At 40.8% G+C, this 22,859-nt stretch overlaps 1 protein-coding gene across 3 annotated transcripts in view; it reads right to left on the bottom strand.

Moving 5' to 3' along the window:
* The window catches only part of ptprfa (protein tyrosine phosphatase receptor type Fa), a 374,997-nt gene that overhangs the window by 106,479 nt on the left and 245,659 nt on the right, over nucleotides 1-22,859 (bottom strand). For 2 of the 3 annotated variants that reach the window (XM_030726596.1, XM_030726597.1), the window contains 3 exons: nucleotides 21,552-21,696; nucleotides 15,034-15,339; nucleotides 5,026-5,219 (listed from right to left, as the gene is read on the bottom strand). In XM_030726596.1, the coding sequence (XP_030582456.1) occupies nucleotides 5,026-5,219; nucleotides 15,034-15,339; nucleotides 21,552-21,696 (645 nt within the window). The remainder of the gene's footprint in view (nucleotides 1-5,025; nucleotides 5,220-15,033; nucleotides 15,340-21,551; nucleotides 21,697-22,859) is intronic. The other variant, XM_030726598.1, reaches the window with a different exon arrangement.

Genomic DNA, 22,859 nt, shown 5'->3' with positions numbered 1-22,859 from the left:
GTGACAAAATAGTTGTCTGTAGTGACTACTGGCAAGCCAGGCCTCGATGAAACAACTGAGGGATATTCAGGCTGCTTCACTGGAGACAACACACTGCTCAGCACTCACGGCCGAGCTCTGCGACATTCAAAAGCACTGCTGTTTGGTTTCTGCTTACTGAAGTCACAGATGCAAACTGCTAACAGACTGTGTCACCTCGTCAGCAGCACTGAGGACTGGTGTCCAAGGACAAGGACGCATGGGCTGTAAATCCAGCTGTACAGAAGCAGCTGGGACAGAACTGGTCCTGCTGGCAGAGAAATCTCAGCGTGCTGAAGTAACTCACAGCACAACAGAGAAGATGCATTCATCACAGAGAATGTGATGTCGATACAGTCATAAAGTCTCCGTTGGGTAGTATACTGCATCATTAATGTACGCCGAACGGTCAGCTTTCTGTGAGCAACCAACTGCACCACAATGGAAGTTATCCAGGAGACGTCACCGGGAAATATATGAGGTTATTGCCATATTTAAATTATAACACTGACTGATTAACAAATCCATGAATGTTTATCAGACATTCACACACACACACACACACACACACACACACACACACACACACACACACACACACACACACACACACACACACACACACAGTCCCCTCGTGAAGAAGACCATCCATCCATCCACTTCATCTATAACTGTGTTATTATAATTCTACATATACACTGTAAATTAACGTCACCCAGTCAAAGCAGTCAAATACAAGCAGCAGGCCTTTAAACTCCTGTTTGTGGTTCTTGTGGGAATTTTAAAAGTATTTTTGAATTTTTTTGAATTCCTGTTGCTTGCATAGAGAGGATACTGCTTCTGCAGACTCTTCACTTGCTGACATGGTGATTTTGTATTGAACTATTGTATATTATTGCATATCGACTGGCAGCGGTGCAGCGAGCAGAGCAAACGGAATGTCAAGAAAATATAGCGACAACAGGTGAAATAACTGCAATTTATACTTTGCAACTGAGACGACTACAGTGGGTGAGAGGATCCTGCTGATTGACATACGATGGTGTGGTGTGGTCACGTACCCTAAAGCGATGCTCAGTGAGCAAATCGCTGTGCATGTGGACCGGGCTTTACAGCTGAGCATGTGGTGGATGTGTGAACAGTTCCAAGACAGTCTAGATATAATATTTTCATATTATAGTGCAATCCAGATGGATTGCATCTATACAAACCCACACACAAAGACTGTATTGGCATGATTTCAGTTAGACTCTCTTACAAAGTGAGGAATATAGATCAGACTTTTGCACGTCTTTGTTTTTCAACCTCCAATCTATGTATACAGATGTTATTAACTATTTATTAAACCTGAGCATTTTTTTAATATACAAAAAGACCTTTGTTTTCCTACTGTACATATAAACTCTCTTCCATTCATTGTACATTGATCTCAGCAGAAGAAAATGGCTTCAGAGTTCATATTTCTTTCTAAATGTTTTTATTCTTCTCTCGATCGAATTTTTTTTTTTAATTTCATTTTGTTCCAATCAATAAAAAAGTAATATAAAATATATTCTTGAACACAAACTTTCTCTTGCTACAAAGTCTAACAAGGATGTCCAGGCTGTGGTCAACAAGTGTGTGTAGCTGATGGCAAACGTGTGTCTCCCACGATGGCACTGACATTGTTCAACAAAGACTACACGTCACGGACAGACAGTCAGTGGTTATTCAGCATAGACAGGTTTGCTGGGAAACTTCCTGTAAAAAGGTTATTAAGGTTTATATCAATTATATTTAAGTTAAACTTTAAATATAGATGTAAAAAGAGCCTCTGTGTGCCATCAAAAATAGGTTGAACTGATTTTTTTATTGTAATGCAAAGCAATAACCTGAGCTCTTAGAAAGTATAAGAAAGAAAAACACAAGAAATCTTACACATAAGTCCAAATGAAGGGGTCACAGTGAGTTATGCCCCTGACTGTGTGTGTGTGTGTGTGTGTGTGTGTGTGTGTGTGTGTGTGTGTGTGTGTGTGTGTGTAGTGCAAAGGGTCACTCCACAGACCGTGTGTTGATTCTCATCAGCATCACTGATGCCAGGGGGTGAGACTAAACTTATCACAGATGAGGCTTGAAGACAGTTCCTTAAAGAAAAGTCCCCTCAGCAGGCGTATAAAGTGTGAGCGCGTGTGTGTGTATGTGTGTTAAAAGAGAGGTTGGAGATGGGCTGTGAGATGCGGGCCCTTTATCAGGCCTCCTGCCTTCCACAGATAAGACAGGAATGCTGCGTATAAAGGAAATCAGGTGAGACGCTCCTCCGGGAGAACTAAACAAGCCGAGAAAAGAGGAGCTGAGCAGCACCTCCTCAGTGAGGGCTTTTAAACATCCACCCTGTGACCTCCTCTCAGTCTTTGGTGCAGTGATTTCACGCCAGTTGTTCGAGCAGCTGGCTTTATTGGATATTCTGTGATGAATTTTTTTGTAGGTGTCGCTCTTAACTTTTTCTTTTCAACCATACTGCTACTGCGTGCTCAAGCCTTCAGTTCAGACAGACGGACGCGTGGATGGACGGACAGACAAAAAGAAACTTTGCCCATGTTTAAGGTGGCTATTTAAGTAAAACTAAAGAGAAAGGACTGGAATAAAAAGTATCGATTTGTTTTTGAATAGTTTTTCAGGTAACAAAATTCAACCTTCACATTAAGAATTACATAAAAGTACTCATCCAGGTGAGTGTACACAGACTTTTCATCGAAGAGAGGCGCCTTCCCCAAAACAGTTCCCAATACAAGCTAAATTTATTCAAAAGTCCAAACACGCTGAAGACATACTGTAAGGCAAACTTGAAGCATTACAAAGCAAAACTAAAATAGGTAACGAAGCATTTCTCTCAGATACTGATCGTTCTGCATCATAGTGAGCAATCGTCACAAGTTTTAATAACTTAAATAAAAGTTTTTCCAAGATAACCTTCTCTATATTTTTATTGTAGGAAACACATGGAAGAATAATTCACCAAACACACAAGGAAAAGTGTATTTTGGCCACAAAGGGCTGAGTTATACCACCACCTGTTGTTCTAAATGGGAGTCAAAGCATTTGTGTCTTCTTTCAGGTCATTTCGATTTCTGCATGATGAATATCTGTACCTGGAGCATAAACTGTATTTCAGGCCTCAACATTACCATTTTGGCTGTTGCTAGTTTTTTTTGTAGCCATAAGTGATCATACTGAGAAGAGATGGTGGTTTGCTAACTAACAGCCAGCAAGCTTAGTTAGCAAGCTGCATTCATAACTGCCTGATACTGATATTTTAAGCAGTGTTACAGCCAGGAGCTGACATTCTCACATCTGATTAGAAAAAGGAAAAGTATTTTTTATTTAAAAATCTGAGCCTTCTTTGCACATATTTGGTTCTGAAGATGACCTCTTTCCATAACATGTCAGATGCCAAATAGCTCAAATACAAATATTATGTGCACACATTCCTGAGGAGAATTATGAAGGTTTCTCTATTATTCACATGTTCATATTGGAGGCTATTTTTTCCAATGCGGACCGGAATAAAAATAAAAGTTCAACAAACGTGAAATTGCAATTATTCTAATGGAACAAAGGAGAGGCAGCGGATGCACACTCATCTTAAAAATACTCCTATGTTTGGATCTGATGCTTTTTTATCATGGGGATGCTGCAGACCACACACAGTTACACTAATCTGTTTTATCCCTTTTCTGTTTCAGGAGAAGATAAAAAATAATTTGCACATATTTTGTTTATAGGGTCTGTGCTGCACAAGCATTTTGTTTGGATTTTAGTTTAAAGTTTTCTGTATTTCTTTCTTCTTTAAATAGCTTGTTTTCTGCTGCACTTTCAGTCTATTCTAACATTTTGAAGCTTTTCTAGAAAAGTCTGATTCATATGTGTTTGTGATTTAGGCAGTTGTGCTGGCTGTGGCTCAGGAGGTAGAGCAGGTCATCATCTATTGGATGGTTGGTGGTTCAATCCCTGGCTGCTCGAGTCTGCGTGCCCAAGTGTCTCTGGACAAGACACCGAATACTTGATGTGTTTATTGGAGTGTGATTGCGTGTGTTAATGTTAGAAAGTGTTTAGATGTAGAGAGTGCTTGTGTAGAGTATAAGAACAGGCCCATTTACCATTTGCACACAGACTTATAAAACATGGACTATGCCGAAAGATTTCATTCACCCATCCAAATCATTGAATTCAGGTGTTCCAGCCACTTGCATGGTCACAGGTGTATAAACCAAGCACCTAGGCTTGCAGACTGCTTCTGCAAACATTAGTGAAAGAATGGGTCGCTCTCAGGAGCTCAGTGAATTCCAGCGGGGTATCGTGCAATAAGTCCAGTTGTGAAATTTCCTCACTGCTAAATATTCCACAGTCAACTGTTAGTGGGATTATAACAAAGTGGAAGTGATTGAGAACGACAGCAACTCTGCTGTGAAGTGCGGTCACTTGGATTCACCCCTCATTTGTCACATCCAGTTCAAAACACTGAAATGGTGAACGTTAAAAAGCTGAGGCTTCAAGACGGGACTTTACTAACAAACACATGACATTAAGGTAGCTAGGTCCAATTTTTATATACAGTCTAAGTTATTTGCTAATAAATACAATCCCAATTGCTTTTTTCTCACTGTTCAGTACAGTGGGCTAAAGTACTAAAGAGCTAAATTTCCTGCTCTATTGAAAATATTTTTTTATTTTTTAAATGTGACAAAAGTGGTGCAACTCATTGGGTTGTTATGGCAGCTGGGCAGAGACAGGAGAAAATATTCTGAAAAGCAAGAGAGGCATGTCAAACCTGTCTCAACTGTCATTGATACTTTTTAAAATACTTTTTAAAACTAGTTTTATTTCAGATGCCTTGAGTGGATTCCACCCTAAAACAATTCCTTGTGTCAAAGAAACACGTTTCCCAGTGATTGCTGGGATTTCTTCAGCTTTCAGTCTGACATTGTCTCGCCCAGTTAAATCAACCTGAATCACACTGTGTGAGAGTACCTGGGCTTCAGGGAAGGAGACATCCATAATGACCGGCTGGCCGTGAGGCTCCCCGTTCTCTAGCCTGGAGTAAACCAGCTGGTATCCTCTGATCTGGCCGTGCTGTTTTACAGACAGTGGGGGCTTCCAGGTCACCCTGAGGGCAGTAGAGTTCAGGGCCTCTGCCTCTACTTTCCTGGGAGGAGCTCCAGGCACTGAAAACACAACAGAAAACACAGCTCACACTTAGAAAGTGGAATGCATGTTTTTGTGTTTGTCTCAGTAGGTCGCATTAAATCATATCTTCATAAGGACATTCTGAATATTATGACTTTGTATTTGTATCTGTTCCTGAATATTTCTACCTTACTTTGTATACTTTACTATTTTCTACAGCAGGTTTCAGTGGCTGGAAGATGTGAGAAGCTTTATTTCACCTTCAACAGGAACAAACAGACGTGTGGTGTGTTCAGATACACCTGATAAATGTCACAGTGTCTGTTTTCCTCACACTGCTCACTGTGGTACATTGTCAGTGTGAATAATATTCACTGAAATGCTTGCTGCTTTTTCTTTGTGTCATCATGTGGTTCACTTGCTGGCACTGCTTTATGTTTACTTTTATTTTCCTTTTTGAGAAAACTTTATTTTTATATGATTCATGTGAGTCAGCTTCAAGTAAAATCATTTTGGCAAAGCCACTGGTGTGTTTTAGTTATGCATCAGGTGTTCTTGGTGGCAGAATATGGCTTTACTGAGATGGGACTGTCACGCCCAGCTCACTTTTTGAAGAGAAGTTTTACTGGAGTAATGGGATGTATTTTAATCCAAGCCGTGATCTTTTTCTAAACATAACCAAGTGGTTTTTAGAGTGAAAAATCCTAGCAATGGTACTTTTTTTATGTTTAAACCCTAACAGGTAGCTTTTAGTCTTCCAGACCCTAGTCACACATGCCAGGAGACTGGCCAGTGACCCCCAGGCAAACACCAGTCAGTAGGGAAAAATGTGTATTCCCTGACTGGTTGGCTACTGGTTGCTGGAGGTTGCCGAGTAATTGCCAGGTGAAACTGCTCACAAAGAGGTATAAGAGAATGATGGTGTTGCAAATCCTTTGATTACCAGCAGGTTTTAACTTTTATTTCCGTTCTTTGTTCCGGTAGCAATCTGCTAATGACCAAAGCATCTAAACCCCGACCAAGTTAGCATTTTAATCCTAACCGAGTTGTTTGGTTCAAACAGGATGATCTTCAGCCTGCCTTATGCTACTGCCACCTGTCCAAACTTGTGAAATGGACTTTGGCGGTCTGTAAAACTGGTGTTATCGCTTGCTGGCCTGTATTATATTAACTGGTGCATCAAAGCACTGGAGCCAAAAGACATCTTGAGTGTAATGTTGAAGAACAGGATGAGAACATTTTCCTTGTTCTGTTTTTTCTACTTTGATCTTGCAAATGTTTCATGCTCTCCGCTCTTGTAAAAGAGAGTTTACTCTCAATGAGTCTGCCTCATTAAAATAAAAAATTTAATAACTGGGTGTTTCCCGTTTCAAGTGGATACAATTTTTTTCTGAAGAAGAAAGGAGTAAGAGACATGAGACCAAAAAAAAAAATATGTCTATGTGGGCTAGTTTTTATGCCTCATAGGCTCTGGAGGGTGTTTTACAAAAGAGATGTTTTTCAAAAATTATATTCACTTATATAATTACCCAACTAGACTACACACCATATTAAAACACCCAAATTGCAAGCAGAAGATGGAGATGAAGCCAAAGTCGTGGAAAGGCCTCTTCTCGGTCTTTTCTCTTTCTTTGTTGGACGGCTTCAAAATCTGACCTGACGAGGGAGCTACCGGCCTGAAGAAGTTGTAAGGATATGTGAAGGTCACCGGCTATCTCTGCAGGTTAGGCACATCAAAGCTTGTCACATGGAACCCCAAGAGGACGCTGGGAGCCGGGTTTAGAGCTCACACTTTCTACTTTGCTGCATATCGAAATGAGCTTAAGAAGATTCCTCTGGAATGCTTGGTCAGCTTCACAGGGAGGTGTAAATGAATACAAATTTGACTTCAATAAAAATGAGGAGGTGAGACTCTGCAAATATTAATGGGATTCAAGACAGACAGAACAGAAAAGGAAAATACTAAGAAAAAAAAAGAAAGAGAAAGGGAAAAGTGTTAAAGCAGCAAGCAGCAGTATTAAAGTATCAACCCGGCACAGCAGGCAAAGAAAAGCTCTGCAACTCGGTGTCAGCACTTTGCACTTTAGACTAATTAGAATCGTTTAACCTTTTATAAAATCAGAGACCTTCCAGAATCAGGCTTCAAGCTTTGGCGGAAAAAACGTCAATAAACCACCATGTTAACTGCAAAACTAAAAGCCAGAGAAAAAGAAGAACAAAAAAAAAAAAACAGACAACAAAATCCCACAGCAGACTAAACACAGCACCACGGATTAAAATAAGGCCACCCTCAGCTGAAAATAGTAACGATGGTGGATTTTTTAAAGTGATTAAAACATCACTCGTTGTGGAAGAAACCTCGTGTGGTCGTGGAAGGAAGTGCACCTAACTGCTGCAGTTAATTTGCTTTGTAATGCACGCCTATCGAGTTGTTTCAATGCTAAACCTGAACAAACGGTGACTCAAACTTTTTCTGGAGTGGACTGCTCTGTTTACTGAGGTCTCACTATTTTTGCAGAGCCTTTTTCTGTTTGCCCTGAAAGACAGGCTGGCTGTGCTGTTAATGCAGAAGCTCACTGTGTTCCCTTATCTAAAAGAGGAGAGTAGAATACGGATGACCATACCTGCTTTAACACATGTGCTCTGACTTGAAACTAATGATTGAGACCAGAAGTCCCATCAGTAATGTGTTTACTTTTGTCATATTTCAAAAGAGCCAAGGGCTGTTTCTTATAGATTTCTATAATGCTGCAACCGGGAGTCACTCAGCCTGCTTGCCATTAGAAAAAACACAGGTTCAAGGCACCTCTGCATTCAATTAACTTTCCAGACCCCAGAAACTAGGTCCATTTTTCACATTCACTCTGTGACCATCTACTTTGATAGTTGCCTCGCAACAGTGTTGTAAAGACACTAAATATGTTACTCAGATATTCTACTCAAAGACAACTGTCTTATGTCTTCTCGCCGTTGGCAGCAAAAGAGTAGAAAATGGAATAAAGTGGCTGTAAGATGGCAAAAGGTGGAGAATGAACCTCAACAAACAAATCAACAGAAGTAAAAGATAATGAATGCTAGCACCGAGGTTTAGGTGTCCCGCAGAAGATTTTTAGATAATAAATTGGGATGTGCCGTTCTTAAGTTTGAAAATGGCGAATGCACTGATTTTATCTCTCAGTGTCCCGTCTTTGTCTTCCTGCTTGTCTGGCTTATATTTGACAACGGTCTCCTTGTCTGCAGGAGTTTTCCTGATTTCACTAAAGCTGAATGTACTGTGAGTGTGGACATGGGTTTATTTATCTTTAATTCCCACTGTAGCATGTAGATGCCTAACGCAGACTGTGAGGCTCATGTACTTCATGCTGGTTTTAAACTTGCAGGGCCATCCTGACTGACAGCGTGAAGCCGGATCTCGTGTCTGTGGCTGCCGGGGATTCTCTGCAGCAGCTGTCAAAAGCTACTGCAGCCACTAATTGTCTCCTCTGCATCACTCTCACTGGGTGCACTTTGTGTGTGTTCTCACTTCCTTCTGCACACATCAGATTGCAGAAATCGACACCCTGAATGACCTCAGCGTGCACCTGGGATTTATTTGCATGTATACACATTTTTAAATACAGGCTGCTTCCGAGCTTGGAAATATTATTACAAAGGGGGATCTGATAATTGCTTTCTTCTTGGGTATATACCAAAAGATCCTGTATGTGACAAAGTAATCTTCTGTTAGTGAGGATGCTATTATAGCTCCACCTGCTTCTCACGGACTCATAAATTTCAAATTCAGCTGCAACTCAATTTGATCACATTTCTCACCATAGAGTCACCACAAGAGCACAACACTGGATTAAAAGTAACTTCCTTCTTCAAAAATACATTAAGGTTTTTCTAGTGGGCTTGTTGGAAAGTTTTCTTTCAATTTGTTGGGTCAACAGCACAACATAATATCAAATCTGTTCTTATTTCTGTAACTTTAATTATACTCATTAAAACTTTTAAAGCTCTTTAAATCAAACACCAACAGAGAAGGCTCAGATATGAACCTCTCTGAAGTAAAAAGCCATGATATCGACACATCCACGACATCTTGACTTACCTTTACGGTTCTCGACAGTATTTCATTGTCCTGCTTGAAAGCCGAGGTGATAAAACGGGTAATGTGATGTGATGTGATAGCCAAAACGCCCCTGAAGTACCTTAAAGATAAACTGAGCAGAGCTTAAGCAGTCCAGAGCAGAACCAAAATCTCATTTCAGGACCCCTCTCCAAAGCAGAGAGCAGTGGAAATGAAAGCAGAAGCCGGGACAATGGCTCTACTCATTATGCTACACTTCCTGCAGGGGAAAGGGCCAAATGGTAATGGCTGTTAGTTTGCTTTAAAATGTCAAATCAGCACATTTTCATCCCAGGCCATCAATCACAGCTGCGAGATGGCTGGCATCAAAGAAATGTGCACTAGGTATCTGGCTGTGTTGGTGCACTTAAACTATTGGATGTTAATAGATTCCACTTTAAAGAGCACCAACGTCTGCATTAGGAGGCAAGAGGCAGTGGCACAAGTCACATTCAGGAGACTGCGGTTAGTGTCTGCCTTGGAAGGCTTGTGCTTTGCTTGCCTTTGTTTTCACTGACTGAATACTTTTCTTTCACTTGCTGCCCAGTCTTAGGTCCAAAAACTATTTAGTTAGCTTCAGCAAAACATTTGGGTAGCAGAATCCATATGCAGGGTTTTTCCTGCATCTAAAAAATTTTTGGTACTCACAAAAGGTTTTTGCAGCAGACTTCTGTTAAGTAAATTAATCGACTGCCTTAAATTCATGCAGCATATTCACCATCTATGGGACTAATTTTGCTTCCAAAGCTCTGATATATATGGCAAGTTTTGCTGGAGAGTCTTCTCACTATTACTTTAACCCACTGTGTCACATTAATGATGCCAAATGGGTTTACAAACTTTCAAGATTTGAGCAACAGCTGGCTAAATTTATTTCAGACCTGTGCTCTACTGAAAGCAACACAAGAAGGAAATTAAGCTGACGTGACAAGCCTGACGAGGCAACGGGGAGGCTGAACATTAATTTGACATGTCTCAGTGAGGAATGTCCCAATCACATTCTAATGAGATTACATTTTGTGGGGAAAAAAAAAAGGTTGAAAACCAGTATGAAAAAAAACCTGCTGCTGATCTTCTGTGATCATATCAGAGCAATTATAATATCTACAAAAGAAAAATGGTTATTCTCTTTACATTTTAAAGTACAGTGTTTCCTTTATTAGAGATTATTAAAACAAATTACAGTAAGCCAGCAACCTTTACCCTGCACCGACGGCACCGAGCTAAACGAGAACGTGTTTTGATACTCGGGCACCGGGCTGACACGGATGTGAGCTGGAAGGAAGATTCGTGGGCAAAGCGCAGCGAAAGCGTACACTTTGTGTGGAGAATGGACAGATGCTGCAGAAATGCACAGAGCAATGAGAGCTCAAAGTCAAATGGGGTGCAGAGAGATGGAAAGAGATGAAAAGAGTGTGAGATTAAAATTCAGTGGGTGTTCAGAAATAAAGAGTGATGAGAGAAGCCGAGAGAGAGAGAGAAGGGCAGCAGATGGAGAGGGTTAGCAGTGTGAGGAAGGAAACTGTGCTTATAACACTATTTAGATTTGTCTCTTTGAGGTTTCACCCATAAAGAAATGCCATCCAGAAAAACAAACAAAAACACTGGTCACAAGGTCACCGCTGGCTGTTGGCGAGTATTAAAATATTCTCTTTAAATCAGGTAACTAGAACACTGTTGGGCAGGTTTGAAAGAACAGAGGTTAGATTTGGAATAATCTTCAGGTTTGGGTATAACTGATTAAAAATAAGAAGATTAATGGAAAAGGCCCTAGATGCAGAAAGATTACATGATTATAGAAATGTTCTAAATATTTCAGGGGCTTTTTGTTCATATATTCTGACATATGCAGCATTGCTTTCTGTTAAACACACAACACGTTAAATACGTGTTTATTTTAAACTATGGTAAAATAATGAGAGTCCAGGATACTGTTGATTGACATGCGACCTGGTAGTAAATACATTAGAGTGTTACCAAGGCAACCAGAGGCTGGAATGTCTGCAGGTGACCAGCCATCAGCCTCAAAGTAACGCGTGATGAGTGAGTGGTCTCCCATGTGGACACAGCTTTAGTATCAAGTATAGACAATATAAAAGATGGATGTAGTCAGTGTGACAGCACACAGTGGTTAGTGAGGTCCTCAGCCTGAGCATTTTTGCCATCACCGTCGTGGTGTTTTAAAAACCAGATATGATGAGCGAGGGGTCGATCTGACCAAGAAATATGCTCAGTTGATTGACAATTGAGCATAAGCTGGATTACTCCTTTCTGACTCTTGGAATGGCAAAATTTTACAAAATGGACTTATGTTAATGCTGTATTCAGGACAACCTGCAAAGCCCTTGTGGATCAATGGGAATTCTGCTCACCGAGGGATCGTTTTCAGTTTGAGGATCAAACCTGACACTGAGCTGCCTTTCTTCATGTTAGCTAACATAAGCTTGTCAAATAAAATGGACAAACTCCAAGCAACCTTATATAGAAAACTATTATTCTGAATGGAGTTGATCAATAATGCCAGGGCAGACCTGCTAATTTAGCCGGACATTTTCATTGAATTTTAACAGCTAACATTATGAACTAACCATCACCAGACTGTGTTTTAGTTGCTAATGTTACTGCAAGCAAAATCCAGTATAAAAGACAGCATAAAACATTGATGCAGGTCTGAAAAGTAAAGCCAGTCGGGAAGTGCCTTAAACCTGCACTTGTTCGCCACCAGAAGAAGATAGCCGTGGTTACAAAAACACTTCTGGTCCCATAGAGGACTATGGCAAAACAGTCCTGAGTTAACCTTTTATGGGCTCAGTCACTAATTCTGGATCACACTGATTAAGTCTGTTTTTTAAATTTTGGTCATTCTTAGTGTCAGAAAGGTTTATGCTCACTGGCTAACGGCCTGTGTTGTTAGCCAGTGAGCAGTTACAGAGTCAGTGGGTGACATCACAGCGGCTATGTCCATCTTTTATACCAACTATAAGAAAATCATACCTGAAATTCCCAGCTTGTGAAATGATTTCACCACCTAATGTGATCCACGATGCACGAAGTTTTCTGACTGCATTTCACTTAAAGGCAGTGGGTGTCACTGATAAGAATGGTTACCTCAAAGTTCTGCTGAGCTCCTAAAAATAAAATTGGCTATTTCTCTAGAAATAAAGTCTTCATTTGGAGGAAAACTGCTCGTCATGAATTGGGAAAAGGAGTGAAATGAAAGGAAATGTATGTGTGACTGGAGAATAACTCGTGGCTCAGCACCACCTACTGTATAAGACACCATCAATATCCCAACACATCAACAAACTGAGCAGAAAGAGTACTAAAAAGACAATGAGAGCATGAAGCAATCAAAAATTAATCCAGACATGGGTATCATTAAAATAAAGATGGAAATATAGTGTTAGTAAAGGCAGAGCCGGAGGTCATTTTTAAGCAGTAGAATAGCTGAGGGCTCTCAGAACTGGGAGCTTTAACAGAGGAAAGGGCACTACGCTGCTATACTCTAAGCCTCAGTGATATTGCACAGGAGTTAAACTTTGATGCTTTGATTTCCTTGAGTGGTTCCAGAAAAGAGCCCATTACTCTTTGCTCTCATTGGTCATGATACGGCCAATTGTGCCTGCACAAAAAAAAAAAAAATAAGAGGTGAATCCTCTTGTAAGGATTTGTTGTAATGCTGTGTGTCTTAGAGATGTGAGCAGTGGGCTGTGCTGCATTCAGACTTGTCTTCAACAGTTAAAGTAACAGCAAATGGATGCCGCCGAATGGCAGAGCCTCCCTCCGGACTGAATCATAGTGTCCATTTAGCTTGTGTCTCAGTCCTGCCATGTGACTGACGACAGTGAAAGAGCATGTTATGTTGCCACTCAGGCAATTCTCCAGACACCTTGGCCTAGCAGCGCAGCACACCGTGTCATCACACTGGGAACAGGGACAGGCAGACTGGCAGAGCAAAGCAGGCAGGAGCTTAGTGGCGGCAAAACTTTCACAAAACAGACTCACAAAATGCAGCAAAAAGAGGAAAAGCCTCTGCCTTGATTATTCTGTCTATCATGGCGCATTGAGATTCATGACTAACTTTCAAGCCTTTATTCATAATTGAATGTTGTGTGCTCAGGTTGGATGCTCCGTGTCTTGCAGACACACCCACCAGCATCTGTATTTGGAAGGCTTCTGTTCCCATCTTACCTGCAGACCTCTGTCATTTAAGAAAGCTCATACTGAACTGGGGAAATGGGTTTATACTGGTATTTTGCTTCTTTACCATATTAGCTTATTGTAGGTATATCATTGTTTATATATTGTTCTGTATCCACTGCTGATTGAGCTGCTGCCCATCTTGACCTGGACACCGTCTCAAAACAGATTTTAAATCTTAAGGATCCACGACACATGCAACAGTTTTTAGTAAGAATTTAAACTGGGGATTCATATAAAAACCTAAAGAGGGTTGATTTTACATGATTTATTTAAGATCCTGAATTACATTTTGGTAAATAAATCTTCGGATAAATAGACTAGGTTAGGTCTGGACACCCCTGTAATAAAAACAACTGTTTATTATATTTTAAAATTCGCCCACAGAGAATACAAGGTTCAACAGTTTTGCAGTTTTTTCCAGGTGGGAATGTCAAAGAAATGGATAATGGAATGAACAACAGAGTCCAACAGAGGAAAAAAAGAGCCATGTGTATATCTGTGCTCTCACTTTAGAAACTGTGTGCCACATAAAGTTTGTTCATAGGATTTCCAATCTGTGCCCACAGACTGTACAACTTCTTTCTTTAGAGAGCAGAGACTCAGACTTACAGATTGGTTTATGAATGGATAACTAATCCAACAGTACACTGAATCTTTAAATATGCTTGAACTTATTTGGCTGAAATGCTTGATTCCTTGGTTAAGCCTAGTGAAGGTTTGAGGTGATGATTTAAAAAAAAAATAAAATAAAACTATTTTTAGATTGTGCCAAAACAAGAGCTTAAGTCCCCCACATGATGAGTACATGATCCACCACCACAGACTCCATTTACTCTGCTACACTGCTTCATGAGTTGGCACTGAATGTTGGCACTGGACAAAAACTCTGTGCAGTGTGTAGTACTGGAGTTAAAAAGGTTTTATTTATATATATATATATATATATATATATATATATATATATATATATATATATATATATATATAATTTTTTTTTTTTTTTTAATGTTACACTGTCCTCTTTAACCAAACCATTGCTTTGCTGGTTTGAGAATTTTTCTTAGGAAAAACAAGCATTTAGATGAGGTTAATGTTTGAGCTGGACACCTAAACCAGAGCTCGGTCTGTCAGTTCTCAGCATTGTAAGGCTAACCAAGTAGCAGGACCCAGAGAAAAAGGTGAATCAGTTTTATTAAGGCTATTGGGAATAGCAATGTAAATTAGCACATTCTACAAGAGCTGCCTTATAATTTAAAAAATATTGCTTTGTAAGTAAATGCTCCTAAAAACATTTACAATTGAAACCCTCCAAGCATCTGCAGACCTGGATCAGTATTCTGTATTTCACCCATGCCTACACTCGCCTAAATTCAGTCGTGGTGGAAAAAGCATTTGACTGTTGTTCTGCATTTTAACATTTTGCACATTTGGTGAGTGTTTGTAAGACTAAAGCGTAGCTGCAGGAAATGAGCACATGAAGAACTGGAAAGTTAGTGTTTCGAAAGAGGGCCACCTTCCCCACAACACCATCAACATACCATCTTCCTTGGTTCTGACTCGAGCTGCAGAGCTCTCTGGACCTGGCCCAACATCTGTGTGAGCCCTCACCCACACCAAATACTCCGTCCACTTCTCCAGGTCCTCCAAAACGTAGCTGGTGACATCAGCACCAATCCCTGACACCTGGTGGCGTTTCTGGTCTTCTCCCGTAAGCGCTTGGTAGGCTACGGAGTAGCCCACAATCTCTCCATGCTGGCTGTCTGTGGGCGGGGCCACCCAACTCACCTTGATCCTGGTGGAACTGAGGCTGAGCAAATGTACTTCCTGGGGTGGGGCTGATGGGGCTGAGGGGAGGGGAGGAGGGAGGGTAATGGTCAAGCAGGGTGGATAATGGATGATGCAGCAACTGTCTCTCTGGACTGCTATTTTATAGAGTGAATATCCACCTTTTGACAGTGTACACTGGTAAATCAATGCCCTACTATCCTCTAAATTTACTTTGTCATTATTTTTCGTGTGCATGTTTTGTGGAAAACACAATGTCCGCCCAATATATTCAGTGTTTTCTCCTTGTCTATGAAGGTTGTCATACTTATACAGCAAAAAAAAAAAAAAAAAGTGATTACTTTGATTGTATTACATTTGTCTGGAGGGCTCTAACCATGAAGGCACTAAGGCTGAAAAATGAAGCCATTGTAATAGTGCAAAAAAACTGCAGTTCCTCTATCAGCCCCTGAGGCTGGCTCCAAAAGTGGAGCCATCTCAAACCTTTAGAGCAGATATAAATATGTTTTGGTCTCTATAGTTACTTTTCACCTTACCTAACTGATGCCACTCTCATGCATGTTTGTATCGTTGGTACTTTAAGCATTTTAAAGCAAATATCTGACAAATATCATGGCTTGCTGTAGTTAATTGTACAGACTGTCCAAGAAGTCTGTGCTCCAGTTTTGATTAGTCAAACATTTGAGTGTTTTGTCCGTTACCGAGCACTAACTAAGGGGCATGTGAGTCTGTGCATTACACCCATACACTTTATAGAAGCAGCATGCTAACCAAGCTTGCTGGCAGTAGTTCTACTCTCTCTTCCATACACAGCACTGTACAAAAGTCTCAAGTCCCCTCATTTCATTATATTTTGTTAGGAAAATAGGAATTAAGTGCAGTGATTTATTGAAACGTGTACAAAATGGACATATAAGTATATATAAGGCAACAACAGAGTTTGTACAATTCTAATGAGCTTGAAATTGAACATTTGATATGCCCACCTTTATTCTTCAACACAGCCTGAACTCTCTGAGGCAGCTTTCTTCTCATTTTTCTAAGCAGTCTTCAGGAATCGTTTTCCAGGCTTCCTGAAGGACAGTCAAAGCTCTTCTCTGGATGTTGCTGCCTTTTGTTTCATTCTTTGACAAAATGATCCCACACTGCTTCAATAATGTTACTGAGGTCCAGGCTCTGGGCCTTTATAATGTCGAGCTCCAGAGAGTGACTGACAATGGATCGCTGCCATCGATGGACGGCTGAGCGATCCATTGTGTGTGTTTCTATCCAGGTGTGTTTCTACTGCATTGTCAATGTGTTTGGGATCATTGTCAAGCTGAAAAATGAAGCCACTTGTCCCATTTTCTCAGCTTTTGAAAGAAACATGGCACACCATGCCAATAATGACAACTTGGTAACACTTTATAATACAGCCGGCAACTGATGCCGTAAGTACACGTATTTCACAGGGATGTACCCTGTAACTGAATTTAAGTTCCTGGGTAAATTCCATGATTAAGGCTGTTAGTCCCGGAATTTATGGCCTTTGTCCTAGAAATAAAATGGCCTTAGTCCTGGAAATTATGCAAAACTTAAATCCATTTATAGCAGGGTGCATCCCTGTAAGATATCTGTAAGTTAGGTTAAGCCACTACATAATACACCCTGTACCCTGAAAAGTACAACATAGGATCGGGGAAACATTGTTGGTTCTTTGGCGAAATAACCCAGAGCTTAAATGAGCTTACAGGGTACATCCCTGTGAAATACACGTACTTACAGCTTTATAATACAACCAAATTATAAAGTGTCACTGACAACTTTGTGGCTTATAGCTCTTTGGGATTTACCTTGTTGGTGCTGAAATACTAATCCTGTTAAACCGTATGATGTTTGGCAATTTTCATAGATTCAACTAAATAAATGGAGGCAAATTATGTGTTTTTGCAACAGGCTGCTGGTAACAAAGTGCCTAAAGATACAATTTTAAATTGGTTCTTTGCTAAGTTTTCTGCTGTGTAGACACAACACTGGGTCATACCTTGAGCTGGGTACCTTTTTGATGCATAGGTCGGTGTTAAAAAGCCTAAGAAACAAATGGTCAGGTACAAGGATTTGATCAAGTGAAAAACTTTTGGAAACAGTTTTAATAAATACCTATATCTATATAGCATTATTATCACTTTGACCTACAGCTCAATCTATTGACCTTGAAGGAGAGGTCAGAGGTCATAGGTGACATATATTAAATCTTTGTAAGGTACATTCTATATGTAGACAATGCACACCAAGCCTTATAACTTAGAATCATAGTTTCTAAGTTATAAGGCTTTTTGTCAATTTTTGACCAATAAATCATTGAGTTTATTGAGTTTATATAAGCCATTGGATTGCTATTGTGCTTACAGACAGAACAACGCACATGCATGCACACATGTAAACACTACCAAAAACAAAACCTCCTTGGTAGAGGTAATGAGGGGTGGATCAAGACTTTTGCACAGTGCTTTACATTGCACCTGTTATTGATACAGCTTGCTACCCAAGTTCAGTGGCAGTACCTGAAAACACTCCACTCTCTCTTCCATATATGGAGTATATATTTCCTGTATTAGTTTCATATTTCAGGATCAGAAATTTAGTTCTCAGTAACACCCCTGTTAAGTATTTTGTTATAATAATTAAATGAAGCCATGAGCAAACAAAATAGTAATACTCCTGAATTAATCTTTAACAAGATGACTTAATATAAAGGTTCCTCATTAACAATTACGGCAATTTGGGCAGCATTTACACTGCATTTTCCACAGACCATACAGACAACCAGTTACACTACTGTACATGCAAATGACACAATTCAGTGAACAATCAGTGTGATTTCATGTCTTAAAAATAACATAATAAATAATCTTTTCACAGTCCAGAGAGCAGACAAACAAACAAACACACACACACACACACACACACACACACACACACACACACACACACACACACACACACACACACACACACACACACACACACACACAGTGTGAAGTTTCACCAACTTAAAGATAAAACAGGCACACTACAGATGAATGCATGTATGCACAATGACCCACAAGAGCAGAATGCACCAAAACTCAACAACAAAAACCAGCCACTGAGATGAGTGTGGAGCAGGTGGGAGAGATAACACGGGTGGCGGTTATCACGCTCGCCTGTGCTGCGGCAGCCTCAGCCGAGCGTGCGCTCAGTTCCTGTCTGAACAGCACTGGAAGCCTCTTCGTTCTCCCGCTGCAGGAAAGGCGCTCGTCACCGGTTGAAAGAAAACTTCATGCGTACGAGAAGTTTTGGATATATCACTGCAGGGGTGCAATGAATCAAAAGGCAGAGATCCATGTGTGGGAGATTAAAGTTCCAAACAGAAACACGAATATGAAAAATAGACAAACTTCAAGCAGAGGTGGGTGGCTTTGAGAGAAAGGGAATCAGGCTTTGGACAGAAAAAGAGAATGAACTTAACCCATAAGAAAAAAAAAGGAGATGTTGTTGTGGGGACTGAAAGTTTAGATCGCATCGATAAAACTGAAAGGGGAACTAAAGCCAGAGTAAAAATACTGAAGACTACATCTGTTTCAGCCTCTGCAGGTGGTAAAAGACTTCACTGTGATTTATAGATCTCTGAGCAAATCAATTATACTGATCCTCACACCAGGAATTTAGATCCTCACATGATTTTCCGCATTTTTATGTCCCTATTATTTTACTTTCCCACCCACGTTAGTGTTTAATTAAGTTCACTCGCCCTTTTTATCCTCCTCACCCTGGCGTGTACTTAGTGTGTGTCTTTTTCTTCAGTCTTTGTCAGGTTGTTGGCTCCCCCTGCCCCTGATTCCTGTGTCCACCCCTGTTGTTTTATGCAGTGCTTTTTGTTGTTAATTTTGTGAGAACCAAAGTTCCTTGTTTTCCATCCACCAGTCTTTCCCTTTCTGCCTGCATATTGGAATTATTAACTACTAACCGCTGCTCCACCAGATCACCGAGGGGCTTCCCTGCTGAAAGCAAAGTGGGCAGAAGGAGGTGCTGCTTCTGCTTGCTGCCATTTGTTTTCCATTTAAATATGATTATGATTCTTGCTATAAACATGCAGCAGAACAGAGGTATGTAAAAAATTAATGGATGTATTGTTATGATAACTTCACAAACTGCCACGAGACCATGCTGCAAAAAGCACATTACATTATTAGAGCTTTTTTTCCTTTGGTGAATCTCCTTTAATGACTTTGCAGTTTCCAAAAAATATTGATAAAATCTGATTGACTGATACAGTGTAAATAAACAGAAGTGAGAGTGGCAGCTAGATGAAAATCTGCAGGGGGGGATGGCAGCAGTGGTCAGGGTCTTCAGACTTGTTAGCAAGTTTCCTGACGCGTTATGTTTGGCAGTTGGTGGAGCGATGAGAGAGACTGCAAATCAAAGAGAATAGTTTACAACACATTTGTTTGCAGTGTGACAGCTGGCTGAAGGATTTCACTCCTGACAGGTAAAACAAGTAGTTGAGCGAGGGCTTACACTCCTTCGGGGAGCTGTCATAAATACTGCAGCTTCAGCTCCGTATTGCCCCAGAATGGTAAGATAACACATTCTAGCTCTGAATTAACGGCGTTCGGTTGTATTAGTGTCGGTGCGGGAGCGCCGATCGAAGTCCTGCGCGTCGCCACGTGCTCGGCCACAGTTCACATGACAAACACTCCTTTTGGAGGAACATGACAGTCGTGATGAAAGCTGTCTCTGCAAATGTCTGTTTGTGTTTGCTTGGCCTTGCATCATAATGTGCGGCATGCATCGAGTCAGTGCTTTTATTAGACTATTTGTCAAAATGTGCAACGCCTGCTGATTTGTTACGCAGCGGAAAGCAGAACCTATATATATATATAAATATCAAGCGATGCTAATGCCCCTACAAACAATGTCGTGTGTGGATTTTATGTCACAAAGAGGTGACATTTTCTCTGGTTGCTGCCTTTGAATTTTGTAATTGAGTTGAATGTTCGGGAAAATCGAGCGTGACTGGCAGGTGGAAAAAAGTCAGCTTATAATTAATGTTACACCGCTGATTACATTTTGCCAGCTTGAAAAATGACATTTGCAATTACACAGTCCTGTGAGCTACCCTGCCCGTCTGCCGCTAGTCTTATTGTGTTTGAATGGTTGGGTTGGTTCAGAACGGGAGGTTCTGCTCCCCTGACTCAGATGGGAACCACAAAGATCCAAGTAAAATCAGATCTCTTTAGAGAACAATGGCACCAGAAGCCCCCGAAACTCCAACATCGTTTTTACATATAAATGAAGATGTATCAATTTTTGGAGTAAAGTGTGAGAAAAATACAAAGCAGACTTAATGTGACATGTTTAAATCACAGACATGCAATGAATAAATCGTGTATGTTAAGCAAAATTACACTATTGTATTTTAAAGAAAGAGGCACTGCTGCTCTCCTAACATGCACACAACAGGGTAACTTTATGCACCTTGTTTGTGTGGCTGGGCCAGCTCAATAAGCTCAGACATTTAATTTTATTGGCTATTTGAACGTTTCTCAACGGGCGGGGGGGGGGGGGGGGGGGCTTTGGACTTCAGCACTGCTTAAAAGGCCAGTGTATATTTTTCCAGAGTAATTCAGATGCAAATCACTATAGTGAGAGGTTTGGGTGGATCTGGTATGCACCTTTGAATACAAAGGTATTTTGAATACCCCCCCCCCCCCCAGTGCAAATGGATGACAATGTTGAACATCTGTAGGACATAAAGGTGCAACAGGGAGTTGGATGAGGATGAAAATGATGTGACTCATATGTTATGGCCTTCTCAAAAAAAACAACAACAAAAAAAAAAAACACTTGATGCGGTGTCCTGGAGAAGAGGGTTCATGACTGAGCGGACGCTGGTTTGAATCCTCGTACGTGACTGTGGGCCCTTACCCCTCCAGATGCTCCCCGTGTTGTGCTGTGTGTACTATGGGTGTGATGGGTTAAGTGCAGAGACTGAATTTCACTGCATGTATGTGACAAATAAAGTTGTTCTTCTTCTGAGCGTGCCCAGTGAAGCACTTTGAGGAAACAGAATAAGAGAAAGAGAAAAACCATCTGGGCTCCCATAGAGGTGTATCGCTGAAGTGGACTGGACTGAACTGCAGTATCCCAGCCCTACATTAACAACTACATGCCACTTACTCTGTATTCATTCTCACCTGGACCACATAATCTGAGCCACGTCTGTGAAAAGGAGCGCGGCTGTACTTACTGGACTGAGCGGTCCTGCATTCAATAGGCTGAGTGAAGACGCCTAAGCCCATTTCAGATCGAGCTGCCAGGGAGAACATGTACAGTGTGTCTGGCTTCAGACCATCAACTGCATAGGAGCCCGCTGCATCGAAAGTGACGCGGTGCTGTGGAGAGATGAAAACCACAAGATCATGAGTCCAACACTATAAACACACAAACAGTACATCACACATTAGATTTGGATTAATCATTTAGTAGAACGAAGGCAGCGCCTGATTGGCTTCAACATCATGGAGTCTGAAGACAAAGACAGCCGAGAACTTCTCCAGGAGGCTGAAAAGCCTACCTGCCAAGCCCCTCGAAAAATTTGCAAGATAGTGCCGCGAAGAGAAGTGGAGCTCTTTTCAGCACGGGTGCCTTGTACAGTGCCCAAGCACAATTGCCACCCCCTCCACACTCCCCCACTGGCATGCTCTCACACGGCTCTTAACATTTCAGGCCTGAGTACGCTTCAGTTTGTCTCAGCACCTCAGCTCCTCTCTCTACCGCTCTCTTTTCTCACACACACACACACACACACACACACACACACACACACACACACACACACACACACACACACACACACACACACACACACACACTTTTGAAAAGCACCACTGCGGGGCACAATGAGGATCATGATTTTATGCAATATGTGATTTAATAGGGGCAACTTTTGGAAGCAGTGAGACGCCGTCCTCTTGTATGACTTATAGATTTCTTAATCACTTAGTTCAGATATTGTCATGCGGGCAGCTGTTTTTGGAGTTTGGTGGTTGGCAAATTTGTCTTGTGTGTCTTCCCAAGAAAAATCATGCTGGTAGTGTTGAGGGCCCATAATATGTACCCGAGTGATCCAAGGCTGACTGTGGGACAAACTATTGAAAAACATGATCAACTAAAAAAGTCAGAGATTAAGAAATTAAAGGTAAATGATGAGGAATATATTTTTGAGTTTACAAACCTGCAGTAAAATAAAGTAATCTGCACTTTTCAATGCTGGATCAACCTCATCACACAGAGGCAGAGTCAGGAAAACCGAAACAGCGCTGTTTTTTTTTTTTTCCCCTTTTTTAAAAAAATTAATAGACCAAAATTACAGCACAGAACCTCCAGCAGCTTCAGAAAAGATAGAGACTGTGGGCTAAAATCACTAACATTTCCTCACTGATAAATCTGAATAATACACAGCTAGAAGTGGTGTGTGATGTGATGAGATTCATCCAACCTGAAAGAAGTGGAGACAGTTTGTACAGTTACATATAAACATACTAATGCATAGCTG

This window comes from Archocentrus centrarchus, chromosome 4 (genome assembly GCF_007364275.1).
Source record: "Archocentrus centrarchus isolate MPI-CPG fArcCen1 chromosome 4, fArcCen1, whole genome shotgun sequence".
Classification (NCBI taxonomy): domain Eukaryota; kingdom Metazoa; phylum Chordata; class Actinopteri; order Cichliformes; family Cichlidae; genus Archocentrus; species Archocentrus centrarchus.
The sequence above is the reverse complement of the archived record's forward strand: the minus strand, read 5'-3'. Positions and strand labels throughout refer to the sequence as shown.